General features: G+C 39.4%; 1 protein-coding gene across 43 annotated transcripts in view; it reads right to left on the bottom strand.

Moving 5' to 3' along the window:
- JAKMIP3 (Janus kinase and microtubule interacting protein 3) overlaps window positions 1-23092 on the bottom strand; it is a 145691-nt gene that overhangs the window by 60010 nt on the left and 62589 nt on the right. For 24 of the 43 annotated variants that reach the window (XM_078391237.1, XM_078391226.1, XM_078391240.1 and 21 more), the window contains exons 2-4: window positions 20276-20508; window positions 13592-14089; window positions 397-612 (exon numbers count right to left, since the gene is read on the bottom strand). In XM_078391237.1, the coding sequence (XP_078247363.1) occupies window positions 397-612; window positions 13592-14089; window positions 20276-20410 (849 nt within the window). In that variant the 5' untranslated portion in view covers window positions 20411-20508. The remainder of the gene's footprint in view (window positions 1-396; window positions 613-13591; window positions 14090-20275; window positions 20509-23092) is intronic. The other 19 variants (XM_072995387.2, XM_078391245.1, XM_020786115.3 and 16 more) reach the window with 2 other exon arrangements.

Below are 23092 nucleotides of genomic sequence, written 5' to 3'. Positions count from 1 at the left end.
CTAAAAATCATGCTGGAAATGGGTGTTCATTGATCCTCCCGTCCCATTACTGAATTATCTTTTGTGGTTAATTACAACATGACTGGTAAGCAGCCCTGGAAATTAGCCAATTGCCATTAGTTATGCATTTTCTTAATGAAAGAGCATTTCAAGCTGCTACGTTAAAACAAATACTCAACATAAGCTGAAAGTAGAAATGTTTACCTGCTGGCAAAACAAAACAGAAGCCCAAGCTGTTGCATGACCAAATTATAAATCCTAATAGGTTCCCTGGCATGGCTATAGAACAGAACAGAAACAAAACAAAAGCCTCTTGCAAGAAAGTGCACTCACTCATCAAGATTTTGGCATAATTTATTTTTGTTGTTTTAGGCAAAACCACTAGAAAGTGCTTACAGGACTTCCTGAATGATCTGAAGTGTCTCCTGCACCACTTGCATGAGGAAGTTCCCGCTTGGGGCTGCTCAGATGCCGGTCAGCCTCTTTGAGCTGGGAAAGTTGTTCATCTAAAGCCTCCTTTTGGAGCTGAAGTCTCTGAGCCTGCCCGGCTTGAACCCCTAACTCTCTTTCCAGCACGTAGACTGCTCTGTCTTTAAATTTGATCTCCTCCATCTACAAGGAGAACAAAACACAATCACACACATGCATGCCACACCGTACAGTCCTCTGGCGTCGCCATAGCAACGGGCAGCATCCCTGCCAGGGGAACCTTTTGACAGACTATATACTAAGAGGTAAAAATGGATCATACTCAATTTTGCTGAATTCACAGACTTTTAACACTGTAAAGCAGCACCAGTTATAACAAATTAAACACTGTTTTTAAAAGGTAATACTTTGATAATGATTAATTCATATGGATTATCACACTTTTTGTCTTTGACATTAATACCACTCAGGAAAGAAAATAACTTTTCACTGGATAATTGCTTTGTCCATTTGAGGTACCTAGTCATTAAACTGAAAACACCTCATTTGTTTCATAATTGAAGACAATGGGAGACTTCACTTGGTTTCAGTGACCTTTTAATTAGATCTGGAACTCAGTACTACTGGTATATCAATGAAAGATAGTTTTTATCATAGTCTGAGAACCTGGATTCTGTAGCTCATACAATGCTGGGTGAACAAAGGATTACAAAAAAACCTACTATGTTATGTCCTACACATATTTCTTCAATCTTAAATTGGAGCAAATAATTTATATCCACATAAATATTGGCCAAAATGCTGCTGCACAGCTACAGAAGTGAAACTCAACCTTATGTTCACAGTAGTTACAATCACGTCAAGGCAGAACTGTGATTTACAAACCACTTCCCTTAGTACATTGTGCAACTGGTCGTAATGGGAACAGCACAACCAATGGAGCAATCAAATTGCGCAATCCGCTCTGCCTAGACATGACTCCTGCCTAGCTTTATGCTACTCTTTGTTGTTTGCAGCGACATCAGAATAAAAATTCCTTCTTAACCAATCTTCATCATGGCCGTTCTAGACTGAAGGTCAACCTATAAATTACAGACCGTATGCTATTAGAAGCTGACATTGCATTAACTTCTGAGAGATGTGTTTCGGCCAGACTGTTATGCCTGAGCAAACAAGCTTACAAATATAGTCTGTGATTACCTCCTGAGGATAATAAATAATAAAACAAAGCAAACTAATTTGCAGACTACAGGAGGTATAAAAAGCTCCTGCTGTGACAACCAAACATCTTTTAGCACTTTAAAAAATTCCCTCTTCTAATGATATGTTGCCTGTAATCTGTAGTTCGATCCTATGTTTCAATGAGTTAAACAGGGTTACATTAGTGTTTGAAGTTATTATATACATTATACAATAACCCTTACAACAATCCATGAAAGGATGTATGTATTATTGTTACTACTATATTATGGAGGAGGCCTGAGTCCCAGAGAGACTTGAAGTTACCTAGCCAGTTTATTCATCTGTCTGACACTAGATTAATTAATCTCCATGCTGCACACTTCAGTAAGATGAAGATCCGAGTCACAAACTTCCTAATTCACAATTTATAGTGCAAATGTGCACATCTACTCAGATACAAATCCCACTATGTCCATTGGGTTTTACACCAACATAGAATTATTACCTTATGGGTATAGGCTCCTTAGTCTCACTAGCCTAAATACATTGTATGCTTCATCAGCTGGGAATTACTAATGAGATTAGAGCAGTATGGGAGTATCTATCCTTTCTCTCCTCTGCTATGATCCTGAGGAACATATTTTCTCTGAAAGTAGTTTGCACTATAAGGAAATCCCCCCACTTCCTCCTCTTTGTGATCTCATTAATAGCCTCAGCTGATGCCATCTATTTTTAAATAAACAAATATATTTAAAAAATCATATTAGACAGGACTCATCCAGCATCATTTGTAGCCTCACCTCTAATCACTATCTTCAACTGGCTCTTGTATAGAATATTGCAGGCAGAGCTGACATAAACCTGTTATAAATCCAGAGTCCAAGAAATTCAGGATATTTGAAATTGTGAACAATAATTTCCCTCCCAACATGTACAGCAGTATTGCTTAGAAAATAGTTTCTCAGGAAACACACTGCAAATTATCATTTCTATGAGCTTCCAAAGTTTCATAAATGTATTTCTGAGATATTTGATCTTTTAGAATAACTGAAATAATATTTGAATGTTTCAAGGCTTTTTTGCTGGCCAGAACTGAAATTCTGATACCAATACTTGTGTCATTTTGCCTATTTAGAAAACCTTTTTATCAGTTGTTTTTACTGCACAGAAACCAAAGCAGTAAAGGATTTTTTTAAAGTCACTTATAAACTCAGTAAAACTAACCACAATATACAATTGAATAGCAGTAATTTTAAACAACATTCCTCTGAGAAAAAGGTGAAGTTAAACATTTCCCCCAAAATATTGTAGAAAAGGACATTCTTGACAGTATAAACCTCCTACAGAACCAGCAGAGTGAGATGGCCACTACATCTATATATCACAAGAGTACTGTATAACAAATGTTGAGGTATTTATTTTATTACCAGTATGTTTCTGCTGTCAAGGAAGAAAAGAGATGTCGTTATGATTATCTGCCTGAAACACCACAGTAAGGGGAAACTTTCTGGAAAGCCATCTTCATTGCTATTCACTAGAGGTGTGTAATTTTTTTTTGTTCTTATTATTTGGGCTCTAACTTCCACAATTCCCCAAAAATCTTCCAGGCATTCCTGCCCAGTCACATACTTACAGAGACCTTCACACATCTATGTTTATTTCACTCACCTGGAACAGGCTGTCTGGAGTCCACTTCCTGTACATAAAGAAAACTGCTCCAGTGCTTCGTTGGGAGATCTGCATGGGAGTCAGAGTCTCACTGTCCGTTTTCCTTTATTAAAAGGCTTCTCCAAAGAATGATACGTACTTGCCACAAAGACCTAGGCCTCCCAGGAAGCACTGTGGCAGTTTCCTTTTTATAAAGCATATAGGACAGAGACAGCCTGGAAGAGACCCTGTTTCAGGCGAGTGAAATGTTGGTGTGTCCAGGTGTGCATCTGTGGGTAGGAACTCCCAGAATCCTACTCCAAGCAGAATTCAGGGAGCTGAACTAAACAAATATATTGGAATAGCACATTCCTGCTGTTCATTCCAAATGAGACATCAGTGATGGATCATCTGATTAAAATATGTTTAAAATCTGGATATTCATTGAGAAGATAAAGATGAATTCTGAATTTCACATTTTTAAAATCATTCTGCTTTTACTGACATGTTCAGCAGGGTCATGCAAGAGGCCCCTGGTGGCCGCTCCCTGGCTCCATGTGTAGCCCATGGTCCATGTATTTTCTTCCCCTTTTATCAGTACTATAAACTGAAAATAAATAGTAATGCCACTGGATCCTTCTAAATTACCTGAATTACACATAATTGGTGTGATATATTTTTATTCAGCATTGGTGTGGTAAGGAATCTCTGGGCTTTGAAACACGCTATAATCTATGCCAGCATCCTATTGCTCTTGTGGATTCACAGTATCCTCTGGATTCATTGAAGAAATTGAATTAATATATTTGATTTAAATATATATTTTTGGTTCTTCAGTCACTACATAAAGAAGCTGGGCTGACATGTGGTGCAGGGCATTTAAGCAGTTGTTTCCACTTACTTATTTCCAGCTCTCCATAGCATTTCCATCAATTTGATAATAAGCTGTTGAAAACCAATGGTACAGTCTTCGAGAGTTGTTCCTGCTGTACCTCCACTGATGCGGTTTCACAGATATACAGTTAGTCTCCAGTGATTTCTCCTTCAAAAGGAAGCAGAACCTAGGTAGGGCTGCTCCAAGAACTGTTCTACAGGTGTAGTAGCTGGGAGCACATAACAATACTGAAAGGAACACTTCTTAAGAAATCCGGTAATTTTAAAACACTTCCAATCTGGACTACACTTCTCCCTTCAGCAATGCTGGGCTTAGGGGTGCAGGAGCCCTGTGTAGTTCAAAATCCATGTATAACTCTTATGCCTCCCCAACATAACTGCAAAGCATAAGCAGTTGATTCTCTCTCTCTCTCTCTCTCTCTCTCTCTCTCTCACACACACACACACACACACACACACACACACACACACACAGAGAGAGAGAGAGAGAGAGAGAGAGAGGGAGGGAGGGAGGGAGGGAGGGAGGAGTCTATTGTATTAACTGTACAGCATGCCCCAACACCCTCCCCAGTTGCCACGTGGAGCCAACAGGTCAGAAGAGGGGATTGGCTGAGCCATTTCCATCAGACCAGGAACTGCCTCATCAACAGTGCTTGTAGTGCTATGGGGCGGTATATAAGTCCAATAAATAAATAAATAAACAACAACAGGGGCTTCAGTAAGTCCAAGACCCATATTTTTCAGGCCACTTCCTGGAGATGAATCGCAGCACAGTATTTATTTGTGTATTTAGTGACAAAAAATCTGTGTATAAACAAAACCATGCTGCTCAAACCTATGCAGTTTAAAGTAAACAAATAATGAATGCCAAGTTAAATCCCAGCCAACATGCATCTCCTTGTCACACACTGTCACCGGCTGTTAGCCCTCCCATTCCCTTTGCCACATACTTTATACCTGATCTGCAGACAAGACACTTATAGGGGATATTTCACGCACATGCCAGGAGTATTTTCTTTTTACCATCTGCATACATTATGGAAAGATCCTTGGCCATACTGCCCTCCCCACACCCCCAGGAGCAATGGTTTTGTTTGAATATACCCAAGAGAAAAGATCAAAGAGGAATCTCTTTCAACCCCTGTGCTTCAGAAAACAAGACATGAAGAAGAATGGGGGTGGGACACTTCATGCATCATAACTTAACTACCAACTGACTGGTAGAAATCTTATATATGATTAGATTATTGTAATGCACATATAATAAAAAAATTAATGCACCAGAAATATTGTAGTCTACTATAGGTTATCAAATAACAAAGAACTAGCTGGTATGCATTTCTCCTGAACTGTATATGCATGCTATAACACAGATGTACTTATAAAAAAGGAAGGGGAAGGTATTAAATATCTAGATACCTAAATCCTATTTAAAGACAAAGAAGTTCAGTCAATAGGCAAAATGCTAGTTTATGGGGGGTGGCATCACACACCCACACACAATAAAAATATATTGTCTTTTAAAAGCATCAATAAATTGCTTCTTGTTAATAAAATGCCTCTTGCTTGTAATTTCTGAGAAGAAAAACGGAATATTTTGTATCAAGAAAGGAAATAAAAGCCTTTTTCTCCCCCTCATAGAAGTTGTGGAAGAGAGACAACATCATTTTTTTGAAAATTAAACATCTAGTATATAGTAACCAAAAAAGAAAAGAAAAGAAAAGAAATAAGAAGAATTAAAAACCAAACTCAAATGCACACTTTTATAGGCTTCTTTTTTTCTTTTGCTCCTTACTATCAACACAAAGGCAATATTAGGACAGAAAAGGAATTACCTCACTGGGAGTGCGGTGTCAGTATCCAGGTGAATATCCCAAAACGACTAGCTTACACATTTGTTTCATTACTCTAGAAAGCACTTCTCACAGTGCCTTGCCTTCCTTATAATTTTACCCTGGTTACTTTTGATAACAGAAGGCCTACTTGTCAAACAGACGCCATGAATATACATGAGAATGAGAACCAATCATCTTTAAAGGAAACGGCTTGCTTTACAGCATGACTATTTCCCCTTTACATTTAGCAGGTTGTCTGGACCAAGAATCCATTTTAATTAATAAACAGCTTGCGAGCCTCGCTGCTGCCAATTATGCAAGCATCTTGTCATGAGATATGAGGATTTCTCTCCCCTTCCTTCCCTCTTTTCCCGCGCATGCTATAAAATGCAATTTCTAATATTGTTTTTATCCAGCCGGTTGTCAGAGGCATGGCCATTATTTTTCAGACTGTATTAAAACCAACATGCAATTTGTAATGCCTCAGAAGCTGCTTATAGCTTGGGAGCTTCTGTAAGCATTGCTAATGCAGCCCTTACAGCAGAGGGTGTGGAAAGGAAATATTTTAGATTTGCATCATCTCTATCCAAAAAGATAGAAATGCCATGTGATTAAGACAAAAGTTTAAATGCAAATGAGAACATCCATGCCAGCCATCAGCTAATATAAGGCTTACATATTTCCTCTCCAGCAAATTGCCAAAGAAACCAATTATGTGCCATATCACCTTTTGCAGTCCCGTAATTGAAGGTAAATCAGTTGTCCTTTATTTGCAAGGAGGCAGCAAAAGATCCTGAGATCAAGTGAAACAGAGACACTTCTTCAGACAATATGTCATTAATGGGAATCTTGGATCCAGACTGGCAAATGAAGAGCTCCAGGGATCAACCTTGGAACCTACCTAGCCTTCTATTAAGCCTAACCACTTGCATACCTAGACAGAAAATGACTGGAAGCAACCCTCCACATACTCAGGTTTCCCAGCAATTGTGACTAAAAATCCTTTTCAAGCTGGAAATCCTGGTGAATGACCGTGTTATCTCTGACATATTAAGCAGGTCAGTGGTCCCACAACCTTGGGCCTCCAGATGTTCTTGGACTACAACCCCCAGAAGCCTTCACCACCACCTTGGATGGCCAGGATTTCTGGGAGTTGAAGTCTAAGAACATCTGGAGGCCCAAAGTTAGGGACCACTGAAGTAGGTGCTCTAGCACTGATCTAGGGTACTTCCCCTATAGAATCATACTTACAATAACCGTATATAGCAATCTATTCTGATTTTTCTTTATATAATCCTTTGATTGGGGTAAGCTTTTCTGATATTGACTATCCATTCCTCTTTTACTGTGTTTTCCCAGTTAATGCATTTCTTGCACTAAGATGAATATGAGAGCAAAATGCAAGAGATTGAAGGGACAGAGTAAGAATTCTTATCAATGCAGTAGATTGATTCTCCAGCACATTAAAGAATTGGGCAAGTAGGAAACATGGCTGAGGGTCAAATTATATGTTATTTTGAAGTCATAGCAAGCAGCTACATTTTATTTATTTATTTATTTGTTTGTTTGTTTGTTTGTTTGTTTGTTTATTTATTTATTTATTTATTTATTTATTTATTTATTTATTTATTTATTTATTTGATTTTTACCCCGCCCCTCTAGACCATGTCTACTCGGGGCGGCTTACCTTTTTGCTCTAAAGGATCAGTAAGAGACCTGATCCATATCAGAACACTGACATGGGGAACTTGTATAGGGGCTTTAATCTTTTATCACAATCTAGTTATCCACTGCAGAACTTCTCTCCAACCAACTAAATTCTAGATACACAGCAGTCAGAAGAAACAGCAGGGTGCCAAAGCCCTGGTATGGGGATGATGTTAGCTGACGACAGAAGCCAAAATATAACAGGACGTATTAAGTGATGAACAAAAGGCATTTTACATTTCCAATCAACGGAGAGCCACCATACGTGGAGGACACTGTCCTCTTCAGAAAGAATTAGGATAAGGCCGTGTGATTCTTAAGATCACACAGATATAAGAATATGGTGGTACTTTTTTATTGGACCCCTAAGAATCATGATTGCGAGCTTTCTTAGAGAAAATTCCACTTTGTCAGATAGGGCACCATCACTTCAAGGATAATGCAGAAAACATGTAAATAAGAGTTAAGAAAAAAATAATGGCAGGCCTTTGCCAGGTCTGTTTGTTTGAGGAGAGTTCAGATTCAGGTTGCAAATGTCATCTGGGGGTTGTTTGTGTTTTACTGGGTTTTTAAAAGTCCTTTTCAGATTATCATTCTCCAACTAAAAGAGTAATAAGGAAGAGCTGGAAGCTATCCTGCCCCCTTAAGTGTTCGGGATTCTGCTATTTCTATTACAAGGGATATAATAAAATTATTTTCCTATAATTAGTACTGGTGATCTGTGGTCCTTCACTTCAATATTTATATGAACTTTTGACATCATATTATAGGATGATGAAAAAATGTGTCCCATTCACTGTAATATTATAGGATGATGAAAAATGTGTCCCTTTTGCCTCTGGTTGGAAAACCCAGAGAGGCTACTATGTTATTCAGTTTCAGCAAACAACAAAGATTATTGAAAATCTAATCATTTGTAACCTTTAAGATGTCACTCTTTGTTGTTTTATCTACAAAACAATAGGTTATAAGCATAATGATGCACGGTTTCATGCTCCTGAAGCATGTTCAGTATACTCTAGAATTACACTGTTCATCAGGGATTAATTTGCCTCCTGCTAAACAGAACTCTGCCAATACATAGTGCATGGTGAATGGGAGGAACCAAAGATATTGCAATATAACTAGATCATATGAAAAAGCTTAATAGACCTTCTACATTAAACCAGTGATACTGCCAAAATATAACAGGACGTATTTGCTTAAAATGTATTTTCCTTCCAGTAATCTTTACAAAATCAAAGCACCATTCAGAGCGCTGTACTGGCTCTAATCCAAGGTCCATGAGAAATGGGGTCATTGAGGCTAACATGAATATGTCACCCTGTTGCTTGATTAGTAAACTGCTACTTTTCCTAAAAGGATAGTATTTCCCCAGCCAAATTGTAGCTATGATGGTTTTCCTGTGTTAATTTTTCACCATCTCGGTGTAGTCCAAATTTAAACACTGGGGGGCGGGATAGGAAACTACGAGGATAGAAAGACAGACAAAAGGCAGTATTTAGTACCACCCATCCACATTCAAGTTAAATTTTGTTTCTCTGCCTATTCAAAGTCTTGCCAAGAGACAATCCCACTACAGAAAGTAGCAAGGCAGAAAAAGGAACTGTTATTTCAATGAGGAGAAATGACACACAAGGCAATAATGGCACTTTTGATTTCAACAGTCGTGAGTTGTTTCGTCCTTTACCAGAATTGAGCAATGACTGTTTCCTATTTTGTAAAAAATACTAAAGTATGCATCCATAAAAACTGAAATTCTCGCTACAATAACTGAGTTTACAGAATGAAGTAAAACTAATGGGATTAAAAAAAAAAACCAATTATCCAGTGCTAGGTAGTATGGAACATCACTTCAATTCAATCCATTTTTTTAAGATGGGGGTATTACTTTTTGAATAACCACAGTCCATCAACCAAGATGACCACAGATCATGTGTGCTGGGGATTCTGGGAGTTGTAGTCAAAATAAATTTGCCATGCTCTGATCCTGATAAAAGCTCTTTTGAGGCAAAATTACACATTTCACAGAGAAATGCAGACTGTGTAAGAAAAGCATTTTATGAAGATACAGCTGACAGTGGGACTGCACCTACAGTACTGTATATGAAGCCTTTCCTACTTCCCTTTCCAAATCGCAGCTCTTTCTTGGCAATAATGATTTGAAACACGGGTTTGTGAGGGCTATAGATAGCTTGGCTCCAGCTACATCCTTCTGATGACAAAAAAGAAAAAGAAAAGAAAAGAAAAAGAAAAGAAAAGAAATTCACTGATTTGCACATACTAGTATGTAATTTGGTTCATTGCTGACCTGGGGCCACTGGTGAAAGGCACCTGTTTACACAAGTAGATGTAATCTATATTTTAAGGAGACTTAACTCTTTCTCCTTCTATCAGTTTTCCCTAAAGGTCAACCTATCCCAATGTGCAAGCTGTAGAAACAAAAACAACCCCAATTCAACTTCACCCAACAACTTTCACTGGCCCCAAAAGTAACCTGGCCTAGCCTTCTCAGTGGCTGCTCCCAGTCTGTGGATTCCCCCCCCTTTTCCCCACTAGCCTGGTTGTCTCTAGGGAGGAAATACCATTTTTCTTTTCAAAAGGGCTTCGGGCAGTTGAATGGATGTTGGGGAAATGTTTTTAATGGGTGAGTAAAATATGGGCTTCACAGAGTGACTCTTAAATAGCCACTAATTCAATTTTTTAATAATACACTCATGCTTTAGCAACAGATGATTTTGTGTTTCTATGTGTCCTTTTCAAATGAATTATTTTTGTGAGCAGTCTGAGTGTGAAGGCAGCATATAAATATAATATGAATAACCTAGGTGAGGTAGCTTAACACCTGAGAAGAGAGAAAAATAAGAATTTAAAAACATCTACCTGCTCATGGCGCTCCCGATTAGGATTAAGCCCATGCACACTGACTTTGCAGTAACAGGAAAAAAAATAGGATCAGTGGTGCATTTATTTACATATTTATCAATTCATTTCAGGTTGCATACTGCACCATAGTGCACAGTCTCTGGACAGTTTACAGCATGTTAAACACACATATAAATACAACAAATTCCCAACAATAGATACTTAAAATAAATAAAACCCTGTCCTTAGCTAAAACCTAACTTTCAATAACATTAAACAAATTAAAACAGCGTGTAGCATCTCAGGTACTTAATAAAAGGCAGCACTGAATAATAGTGTTTTTATTCATTTTTGACATACGGAGAGGGAAGGTGCCATATGAGAAGTTTATTTCAAAGGCAAAGGGCATTATATAGCCAACACAGTGCATAGTTTAGTCTTTATACGCCAGCCAACTGTAGTCCATAACATAATTTGAGGAGCACCACCAATCAGCGTTTTGTCTTCGGACAAAACGCTGGCTCTATGGCTTGGAAACGGGGATGAGCACCGCCCCCTAGAGTCGAACACGACTGGACAAAAATTGTCAAGGGGAACCTTTACCTTTACCTTTACCAATCATAGAGCTAGTTGCTGCTTGAAACCTTGGCCAGCAGGTGGCAAAGGCTTCTGGGAGTTGTAGTCCAAGAACATCTGGAGGCCCAAGGTTGGGGACCATTGAGCTACGGGATGACCTACTAGACATGTCAAGACCATCTAGCAGAGGGACAATAGTTTCCACTGGGTTCTTAAAGTACTGTGCTGTGTTTCCAACATAATCTATGTTCTAGATCTGAACGCATAAAATGTTAAGGTTAGGAGACCGGAAATATCATGTGTTATTGTAAATGGTTTCTAGCAGATGACATTTAGATCTGTTATGTTTATATCTAACCCTAACTCAAAGGAGCTCAGGGCAGTTTAGCTGCCTATTGTTACCCTTTAACAATATCTATAGTTGAACTATCCTGAGCTCCCTCTATTAACATGATTTCAATACAGTGGTGATTGGTGATTTCCTCTGGATGAAGATAATCTCAGCAACTGCTCATATGCTACAAAACTGCTTCAGAGCCTCCCAAAATCTTCTGGGGCAAATTATTGGGGGCACAAGGCAGAGGAAGAATTGATGGAAAGTGCTCCCACTTCTATTTATGAGACAGTACCATGGACAAACTCTGCTGTGAGACCCTTCCCATCAAATTAGTATGTCGAATCTGTTTTATTTTTGATAAAACCCCTACCTTTTATTCTGAAAATTTATACTGTACATCTGTTTATTAATCAGGGTTATGCAGTGCTTTTCTCCCCAAAAATTATTATTGGGGGGGTGAATAACAGTAATAAGATAAAGTAAAACAATTTTTACTTGATCTGCAATGAAAACATGAAAGGAATAATTAAAATATACCATAAAATTCACATAGCAAATCTCCAGCAGCCACTCTGGTTGCTGCTACATATACGTTTGAACAGATCCTGTAATTGTGAAAAACTGCATCATTTGACATGGAACTAAATATGAATCTGGTATTGCCATTCCTAGCATAGAAAATAGCAATAAGCTCTATAATTACCTGCAGTTCTATATTGAGAATTTATCTGCCATGAATAATTAAATGCAGAAAGAATGCTTTGTGACAAATGTGTATTTCAAAATGCTGTTAGGAAATATTAAATGTGGACTTCAATGCAATAATAGAAATAATTATTTCTCAATAATTCTGATTGTTTTCTCTGCTCCATATTAACCAGTACCACCATACCTATGGTATCTTACAAATCCAGTGTCCTGGAAATAAAAATGACGTAAAGGTTGCTTTATACATTATACTTTTTCCTATACACAAAGCATATCCATGTTACAAATACTGTACAATCCAAATGTGCAGGATCACATGCACTGAGGCCATACACATATGCTTAACTGGATAAAAATATGGTACAAAGTGATAGCACATGCAATTGCTTTCTGTTTTAGCAAAACCATAACATAGGACCATCAAATTCATTCACCAGCTACAATCCAACAGGCAGAAATCCTTACATACGCCACTATGTACCGTATTTTTCGCTCCATAAGACGCACCTTTCCATAAGACGCACCAATTTTTTAGGAGAAGAAAACAGGAAAATATAATCTGTTTTCTTCACTCCTTAAGACGCACAGACTTTCCACCCCCCTGTTTTGTGGGAAAAAAGTGCGTCTTATGGTGCGAAAAATACGGTAATATGTCTCACTCTGTTGTAAACTGTCCTTAAGGCCCTGAGAAGAACGACCTTAATTGCACTTAATCTCTGCTTTGAACTGTGATGACCTTTTTGTTTTTGTGCTTTGTCTTCAAATGAAGTCAAGAAGCAAAAATAAGATAATGTATACTATTTCAGATTTTCTATTGTAATCAAAAGTGTTTTATGCCTTAGGAACATAAACATTATATCCAGTGAAAAATTAAATAAATATGCCCGGCAGTCTACAAACAAACATTGGATTGGGATGGAGATGAAATCTTCAAACAAAGTAGACTGAGAAAGGTTATCTCCACTTCAATTTACTATTTACACACTCAAGAGAAGCATTAGAAAGACAGGACCAGCACATACCTGTTTTTAAAGATGTAACATTTAAACAAACCCAGAATTCTGAAAACTAACCAGTGATGATGCGATGCACATTCTCTGTGGAATTAAAATGGTCACTTAAGCTGATAACATGACAATAGCGCAAGAGACAACATAGACCCAAACCCTGCAGCCTGTTGCTTACAGTACAGCCTATGTTTCCAAGACAAGCTCATCAGTGGCATTTTCATTATTGATGGATCAACCTTAGGAGGATCAGAAAGTCTGCCCAGAAAGATTAATAGTCCAAAAGCTGGATGCTTAGTCATGTAAATTTAAACTATTTTTAGCAAAACTGCAAATGGAAATAACACACGGGCCATCCCCTTCCTTCTGTTAAAACCCTCAAGATGAATAAAGTCTACACATACCAATCTGCGAATTTCCCGCTCACATTCTCTTTTTATCCTGGTAATTTCTTCTTGGTGAAGGTGGTACACACTCCGTATCTCTGCTGCTTTCATTTTGTCAGCTTGAACGACCACAGATAAAGCTTCTTCCACTTGTTTTTTAGCTCCCTTAAGCTCTGAAATTTCCTGTTGCATTTTGATTTTCTCAACTTCAAATCCCTTCTTGGCCTCCTCTTTTGCTTCCGAGAAAAGCACTGTCTTAACCTTATCAGGCGTCCCATCCCGTACAGTATTAAGTAAGGCCTGTAGTCTTTGAATTTCATTATCTTTAATTTTTATGACTCTAAGCAGCTCAGCTTCATGCTGTCTTAGAAGTCCTTCCCGAACAGCCTGGAGCTCCCTCATTTTCTCTTCATGAAGTTTAGCCTTGAGTTCTGTTACAATCACTATGTTTTTATGCTGTTCGTGTTCTTTGATCTGCTTGACTTCCTGATTTTTCTCCCTCTCCAATTTGCTGACCTAGAGAAGAAAAAGAGTATGTTGAAGGGCCAATAACAAGTGTCCCACTAGAGGTCAACGGTGGCAAATCAATCTGCACCAAATATAATTCTCTGTAAACCAAATTGCTTTTTAAAAAAATTAAAAAACATTATTTAATTAGCAAACCAATTATGCTAATTCAACAAACTAAATGTTTTCAGGTTTAAATTTTAACAATAGCATTTCTAACATTCAACACCAAGAAAGAAATTTTCAGGCCTAACATTCCACGTTTTTAGGCAACATTACAAATTGCCCTAGCAAGCACACCAAACCAAACCACTCTCGTCTAAACCATTCACTTCTGATGATCCTTCTTTTACAGCTCAGATATCCAAATTGTACAAGTGAATGTGTCCTCCCACAACAGGTTTTTCTCCTCCACTCTTCCCCTTGCAGCCCTGCACCCCAAATCCATAGGGTCCTCCAAACCTAATTAAAAAAATACTTAAGAGGACAGATTGGAGGCTACTGCCAAGCACAGCAAAGTCCAATAAAATCAATATATTGTAGAAGTCTAAAGCGGCTTCCATTTACCAGGATGAAGTTTAATGTTATGAAATGGAGTGACGCAGAAGAGAGTAGGAGTGGAATAATACACAAGAAACTATAACTATTTACAGTCTTCTAATTTCACATGTATTAACAATCAGGATGTAGGGCAATACCTTTTTCCTTTTTATAGCCCAGATCAGCTACTGCTCATATGCTTTTCTGTCCCAATGTTTGCCTATTTCCTTGTTGCCTTTTTTTTTTTTTTTTGGGAAGATCTAGCTGAGGTCAAGAAATAGACAGTTTAAAGAGGAAGAAACAAACCACGAGTATATTGTTCAGTCTATTATTTTCCTTGTCTCTCTTTCCCAGCTAAAGGCCCAGCTAAACTACTTCAGGTGAAAACTGTCTCATCCATTATTTTGGCAGCGCTTGTGAAGTTCCAGAGAAATCACCAGTGATGCTTACAGACACACTTCAGTGATTCACTGAAGACATAAACAGTCCTTGTCTGGTATTTACAGGTTGTTTAGAAGCTATAGAGATGGAATATACTCTCTGGAAATGTACGTTGTAAACAGAGCTTAGCAGCACAAAAAATTCTGGTTCACAATTTCTTATTTATTTTGTTTATTAAAATAATTCTGTCTCACTTTTGATTCAAGACACAGCTCCCTTCCTCCTGTAAATATCTCAGAGCCTGGAAAAGTTACTTTGGCGGGGGGGGGGGCTACAGTAGACTAATGAAATAATTAAACTTGACAACAGAGGAAGATAAGAAAGGGCACAGTAATAAATAACAAATATTAAATTAGTGAAGCTGCTCAGTTCTTCCCCAGGCTTAAATACCAGCTGAAAATCTTTACTGCTTTTTGAAAGTGCAAGGAAGGCTAGCCTTTCTAGCAAACATTTACAGCTTTGTTGCCAATAACGGAAAAGGGCTTGTTCTGTGTAAAGCTGCTGACTTGAATGTGCCTGGATAGGATTATGTGGAAAGAAGCAATCCTCAGACCCTGATAGCCAGGGCAATTGCTTCAAAGTTGCCTGAACCTGATCTTACCTCTCTCCAGGTGGTGGGCTCTGACATCTTATACAATTCAAGTTTTTAAGCTGCCTGTAAAGGGATTCCCATGCAGAACACACTGTCTTCTTCACTACAGCAAATCTAATTCTTTTGAAATTATGGTACAATATTGTTTTCTAAATATCCATCAAGACATACAAATTAACTCAAGCACATTTTATGCAATATCTATATATTGCATAAAATGTGCTTATATATATATGTTTACTTCTCTGAGGATGAGCAGGTTACTTACCTGTAATTGTGGTTCTTTGAATGGTCATCTATGAATTCATACATATGAGTGTTTCTGTTCCTATACAAAACTTGTTGGAACATTGTAGAGTTTAAAGCAGAAAACCATTAGGGCAGCCCTCACCACGGTACCGTGCATGTTCCTGCACCTAGTGGTTATCCCTCAGTTCCCCAAGTCCATTGCTGTCTAGGGCTGAAACAGCAAACTGAGGGGAGGATGCGTGAATTGTGTGAATTCACAGATGACTACTTGAAGAACCACTGTTACAGGTAAGTAATTTGTTCTTCAATGTGGTGTCTGTGGACCACATGCCAGTGACTGACAAGCTCATTGACAAGATGATGGAATGTCACACCAACAGCAATGAAATGACTGCTTTTCCAAATGCAGCATCAAGTTTTCTTGATGCATTCATCCTATAAAGTAGCAGTCCCAATCTTTTTGGGACCACGGACCAGTTGGTGGGGTAGGAGCTCCGTGTGCAGGGGACGGAGCACCCCTGCGCTCACAGGTAGGCATGTCACACTCACGGGTGGCCGTGTCACACTCGCACAGGGGCATGTCACGCTCGTGGAGGGGTGTGTTACGGGGGGGCAGAGATTCGTCTCTGTGGCCCAGTTCCAGGAAGCCCACAGACCAAAATTGGGCTGTAGACCAGAGGTTGGGAATCCCTGCTATAAAGAACATCAAGATCTGAGGCCATATTTCTGCTTTGCAAATATCTCTTAACTGTATCCTTTTGAGAAAGGACTGTGGAGGCTGCAACAGCCCTGGTGGAGTGTCCCTTCAAAGACTCCGGGATTAGTATTTTTACTAGATAGTAAGATTGTGATTGTTTTCACAAGTCATTTAGATAAGCACTGGGCTGTGTGTGATATTTTCACCCATCTTTGATCCCATATTAATAACAAACAGCTTGTTAAGACTGCTGGAAATGCTGTTCTTGAGGTGTAGAGGACCAGGGCTCAATGGACATTAATGTGTGAAGAGCTTCTTCTAATTCCATAGTAGGCAATGGAAAGAAATCTGGGAGAACAAGAGGCCAATTAAGGTGGAAATCTGACACTGCTTTAGGGAGGAAGGATAGACATATCAGGAAAAACTGTGACTTTATTCTTGTGGAGTTGCAGAGAGCATATAATCACTTGCTCTTCATGCTGAGGTGATAGTCACCAAGAACACTGTTTTGTAAAAGATATGTCTTTCCTCTACCATAGCCATGAGGTCAAAAGGTGGTTTCAGGAGTTGGCTGGGCACTAGAGAAAATGACCACTGTGGAGGTGGAGCTCGTATAGCCAGAAAGACCTTCTGCACACCCTGAAGGAATGTCTTGAGAGTTGGATTTCTGAGATATTGTGACACTTTGGAGCCAGGAGGCTGTTTGGACACTATCGTCGACATACAGACCTTCATGGAAAAATTAGACAAGCCATTCTCCTTTAGACATAGGAGAAAATGCAACACCATATGCAACGAAGGCATGAGGTAGGATCTCACAAATGAATGGGCAAAGGAAGAAAACTTCCACCATTTGTATATGTAGCTACGTCTGGTGGATGGCTTCCTGAATTCATGAAAGAATCTCGTCAGTGATTTATTTATTTAAAATATTTATATCCTGCAAAAAGGACTCAAGGTGGCTTACATAACTAAAAACACAATATCACATCTCTCTAGGAAAGGGTGAACTGGCACACTAGTTTCGACGGTGCAATGGCACTCCTGACAACTACCAAGACTTGGGCATCCAGGCTCAGAGGTGAATCCAGAAGCACACCCAAGTAGCATACCTGAGCTTCCTTAGGGAGTGCAACCCTGTCCCACACAGGATGGATCCCTCTTCCTTGATCTGCCTTTCTGCTGAAAAGGAAGACCTCTGTCTTATCTGGATTAACTTTCAGTTTATTCATCTTCATCCAGTCCATTACTGATGCCAGACACTGATCTAGAACTAAAATAGCTTCCATGGATTTTGATGGTAAGGAAAGATACAGTTGGGTGTTATCAGAATACTGGCAACACCAAATCTCAAAACTCTAGATTGCCTCTCCCAGTGGCTTTATGTAGACCTTAAATAGCATTGTGGAGAAAACAGAACCTGAGGGACCCCATAGGCCAATGGCCATAGTGTCAAACAGAAGTCCCTCAGCCCATCTTCTGAGTTTTCCTCTCCAAGAGGGCCTGGGGACAGCATAAAATAGTGCCTCCAACCCCATTCCTGTTGATCAGGTGGCAGGATTTGAGATTTCTTAGATGTGGCTGATTCTGGGTGGTGTCTAATGGAGTCTCCATTTTGTTGAACTGCCGTGTTCATGCTCTCTGGTCAGTTCTGAATCTGATTCCAAAGATCAGTCCAAGGAACAGGAAATCTACTTGGTCTTTTTCTGCTTCTTCAATATCAAAGCTGAGGATTAGTCTCAGGATTGACATAGGTGTAGGATCAAGCTGAGTGGCAGTGGCTATGTTTATATGATGCTGATTACTCAGTGGACACAGAAGAGACGGAGTATAGAAAAACCGAATATCCATGTGTGATTCACAGAGACCACAATGAAGAACCATTTCTTATATATTTTGGGATTTGACCAGTATAGACACTTACTGTCTCAGGCAGCTGCAATTTCTCAGTCACTATGGGCTAAGTCCAATTTTAATTTCAAATAAAGTAGATCCACTGACATTAATGCAACTCATACAACTAGTGAATAAAAAGTCCTATTTATTTTGATGGGTCTATTTTTCTTGGGATTAATATTGGACTTAGCTGTACATATCTACATAGCTGTACATATGTAGCTCTCACTTTCAAATTGCTGCAGATTAAGAAGTCAGTGTATAATGGGAAAGTTCTTCACTTCTAGCAATTTGCTGCTAAAAGTTCCACCACTGATATTATGCTGACGGAAATATACAATATGCTTGCAACCACTGCTTAACGTCGGTGAGGGGGCCACCTCAAGCAAGCCTAGTAGGCCATTCATCCTCACTCCACAAAACAAGGGAAGCCCAGGAAAAAGTGAGTTTCGGCCCTCATGATAATCATCAACCATGTTGGAAGCTGTGGGGAGAGGCAGTCAAGGACTTGATAGAGGACAAATGGAGCCACTTCCTCCTGCCCAGCCCATTTGGCCATGGAAGAGGTTGGGGAAGTGAGGCTCTGGCAACACAGCCCACTAATCCAGCACCACTCCCTGATGGGAGCCATGGCACCTACCTCAACCCAGCTTCAGTGCTGGAGACATGAGCAGCAACAGATGCAGCAAAGAAATTCCAGGAGGATCAACACCGCAGAGCCCAGTGTTGCCTTGACCAGCCCTCCCTGAAAGGACTGCACTCCTGATTGGGATTCATCCTTCCCACTGCTTCTCCAGACTTGGACTTCCAGGGATCCCAGTGAAGTCAACTAGAGTGCCAGCCAGACTGATTTTACCCAGGGGTTAGTGGCAGAAACTCTCACACAGGGAAAGGGGTAGTAGGGGCTGACTCTGTGCCTTTTATAAAAGGTAATGTGAGTGACAAAACTAGGCTGAAACTCATTGAATTTTTGCCTGAGGGCTTTTCACCCTCTGGGAAAGGGGGGACAGCAGGACTCACATCATAATTAAAAGTCAATTTTAGTGCAAAGCAAAGTATCGATGAAATATAATTTGTCTTCAAAGTTGTCTCCTTTCTCTTTAGGTTACTATAAAATACATGCTTCAGACTGTCTCCAAATAGCCAAGGATAATTTAATTTCAGAAGTAAAAGCTAGATTATTCTCCTTAGAAATTGTCACGTCAGCCACTTTAAGGTGTACCATAGATGGATTTGTGCCATCAACCCTACATTTTGGCAGTCTCACTTCTTGAAGAACAGTACATGCTGACAACCCAGCTGCTTTGGCCTCCATAGGGGACCAATTAGAGAAGTCTCTAAATAATTCATCAAAATGCACATTCAAATAAAGAAATAGATCCAAGGCAACCTTCAGGCTCCATTCCTCAAGAGCCATATTAAGACAAGGGCCTTGTTTAATGTTTATTGCATCTTTTGTGCGATCAGATTCTCAATTTTCAAACCTTAAGCTGTGCCCTATTGCAAACACTCCCGCACTCCACAAAAGAGAGAACCCAATACGCTGATACTAATATATTGGTATGTTCATATCTTGTGTATCTTTCACACATGGGGTCATTTATTAACACACACAAATCAGGAAGTCTATTGAATTAAATGGTGGTTTCTCTCAGCATAAGAAAAGAGCTGTGAAACATCTCTGCATGCATTTTCCATCTCTGCGTTTTGGAAACAAGAGTTAGCAGGATGGTTTTTCCTTTTGATTAACTTGGGGGTGGGGGATGGGGAAGATGCACACCTTACTCTTTTCTTGCTGGAGCTCTATCTGAATGTCTGTGAGTTTTGCCCTGAGCTCTTCATTAGCAGCTTGCAAGGCAGCTAAGGGGTCCGGTCTTTCTCCTTTAGCTCGAAAGCTGGCACCCTTCTTTGACATTGTGAGACGACGTGGCGAGAGGGGTAGAATCCCAATCGGAGAGAACCTTCCGTTCTCGTCTATCCTTTGATTCTGTTCCACGACATTTTCTCACTTGCCTGCATAAAGAGAAATAAAACATTGTGGTGAGTTGCGTGGGTCCATAATTAGCCCTACAAGAATCCAGCCAGCTTAAATTAAAGAGGGTTGAGTAAGGGGGTGGGGGGGAAGCAACAGCCTCCACTCCCCAGAAGGTCTTTCCGAAGGCTTAGGCACCATTTATTTTGTTCACTCTCTTGGCAGTCAATAGGTCTTTCAAATGCCAGGTCTTCTTCAAGAGATACGGCTGCCAATTCTAAAAAGACAAGGTTGACAGATACCACTGATAAAACAATAAAGAGAGAAAATGTTTGCAAGAGGTTCTCTGGGAAAAAATATATTTTTGGGGGGTGGGGAATGTCAGGACAGACTGACATCATTTAGTTTCTCCTATTGCAGGATGACTTTTTTGATATCAAGTACAAGCAACAGGCAGACTCCATGTACATTTCACAATCCGGTTTTTGCAGACTCTCTAACTGCACTGCCAGACTCTCTAACTGCACTGCCAGATTTCAGTGGCAAAGGCAAACAGGTGGTGGTTGGGGAATTCTTTAAATCTATCAGGAAATGCTCACAGTTACTGGGTTTGGGTGGTGATGGTTGTGTTTTGCTGCTAGCACAGTGGTGTTTGTAAGTTTGTATTGGGGGGCAGCTTGTGAGGAAGGTTGTGGGGCAACTGGCCACAGACCTGCCAAGGTTACCACATCACTGCCACCTTGCATAGAACAATTCACAGAGAATTAGGCTGTTGATACAACATATTCAATGTATTCTGCATGGCCCTGCTGCCACCAAATTTTTGGTCATTATAAAACCTTTCCCTTGAGATCAAGGGTAGCAGGTAACTTATGGTCTTTTCTGTAACTTATGGTATTTTCTGTGTTGTTGGATTGCAAATTTCATTGTTCCTTGCAAGTGAATTAGTGGTGGAAGACAGAGGAAGTTGCAGCTCAACAACATGAAAGGGTCTCATATTGACCACAAACTTACACTCTTGACTGTGAATTGAGTTCAGAACTCTTCCAGTTTAGCCTTACAGGTAATACTGTATACTGAAAGAGGTTGTGTGTGTTTGTATCTCTATAAACTTCCCCTGACAATTGAATATCCCAAGCACAGTTGGGAATTAACTCCCAACCTCTGGTTCTGTAGCAACCTACCTAAACCACTGAGCTATCCAGCAGGTTATGAAGTAATGACTCAGTACAGTACATCTTTGTATCACTCTATTATTGTTTAGTGTTATGTGTGAATGGAGGCTGTATGTTTAATGACACTATGTACATTTCATACCACACACAAAAAAAATCCATAAATACAATTGTATTGAGCGGGAAAAATCTGAATGCTGAGTTCTTATTTAAAGACCATTTTACTTTTAAAGCAAATGTGGTAAATACGTTATAAAGGATTTCCATGTTCACAGAGCGAGTAAGAAAAATACATCAGCTTATATCTATATCGCTCCAAGATGGCCTAAATTCCTTTTGTATTTCAGACACTCCCTGATTATTAATAATCTGAGATACAGTATGTCTACAGATTAGATGTATGTATTTGAAAGTCTTATCTTCTCTATTTTAAAGAGCTTAGAATACACTCTTAATTCACAGTGTTAGTGTAAATACATTGAAACAAACTACGAGACACTCTGGTTCCATAAAGTGTCCCCTTAATTTAGGAAAATCCTGATAGTGGAACATTTATGAGATCTCATTTATAATTTGTAAATATGATCCCCAATTTTAAAAAAAGTCTGCTTCCCCTGATCACGGCAAAATAATGTGATCTTAAAGAGAATTCATTTAATGTTATCCAGTGAACTCTACATTTAAAAAAAATTATTTCAGTTACCTCTTAATAGGCCCAGCTGTTTCTGCTTATAAAATCTAATGACCATACACTGATTAACAAATATTAGCATTACCATTAATACAATGGCAACATAAACATTTAGGTTATTGTGTTCAATCAACAGTGCAAAATGTAGATAACAGCCAAAATCCTACTGCATAGTTATACCACCAGAAGGAAAATGGTGTAACTCGCAGTGGCAAATTGCTAATTAATGAACCTCCATTTGGATTCCTCACTGTGCACCAGTTGAGTGGTTTAGTGCACAATCCAAAATCCAACTGGAAATTCATTAATTAGTGAATTACACCATTTCGTTTCTGCCTGTGTAACTATGCAACTCCAAAGCAAGACAGCCAGAAAGTTCCATTGCCTTGGCATCACTCCCTCTTGCCTCTGGATTGAGAACTAGGGAACCAGCTGGCACCTCTTGCAAGCTGGTTGCACGCCAGCAGTTGCTTCCTTCATTAATGGAAAGTATTGGCAAAACCTGAGTGCCGCTGTCGAAGTGGATGCACTGCACTTGATGGCACTGAGATTCCAAGACAAATTTCAAGTGCCGTTTTTCATCTCTGAATTTATGTCAAGGACTGTATTCACCTGTATCCGTCTTCTTGCCCTTTAAGATCAACAACAGAGGCCTTTTTCATGTGTGTATCCTTCAGGGCTAAACAAGTACTGTATACAAGACACTGGACTCTCCACAATGTCTCTACATCTTTGGAATAAGTTGCTATCTGACCCCAT

The sequence above is a fragment of the Pogona vitticeps genome, chromosome 3, assembly GCF_051106095.1.
Source record: "Pogona vitticeps strain Pit_001003342236 chromosome 3, PviZW2.1, whole genome shotgun sequence".
Lineage (NCBI taxonomy): Eukaryota > Metazoa > Chordata > Lepidosauria > Squamata > Agamidae > Pogona > Pogona vitticeps.
This window is presented reverse-complemented; position numbering and strand designations above follow the sequence as displayed.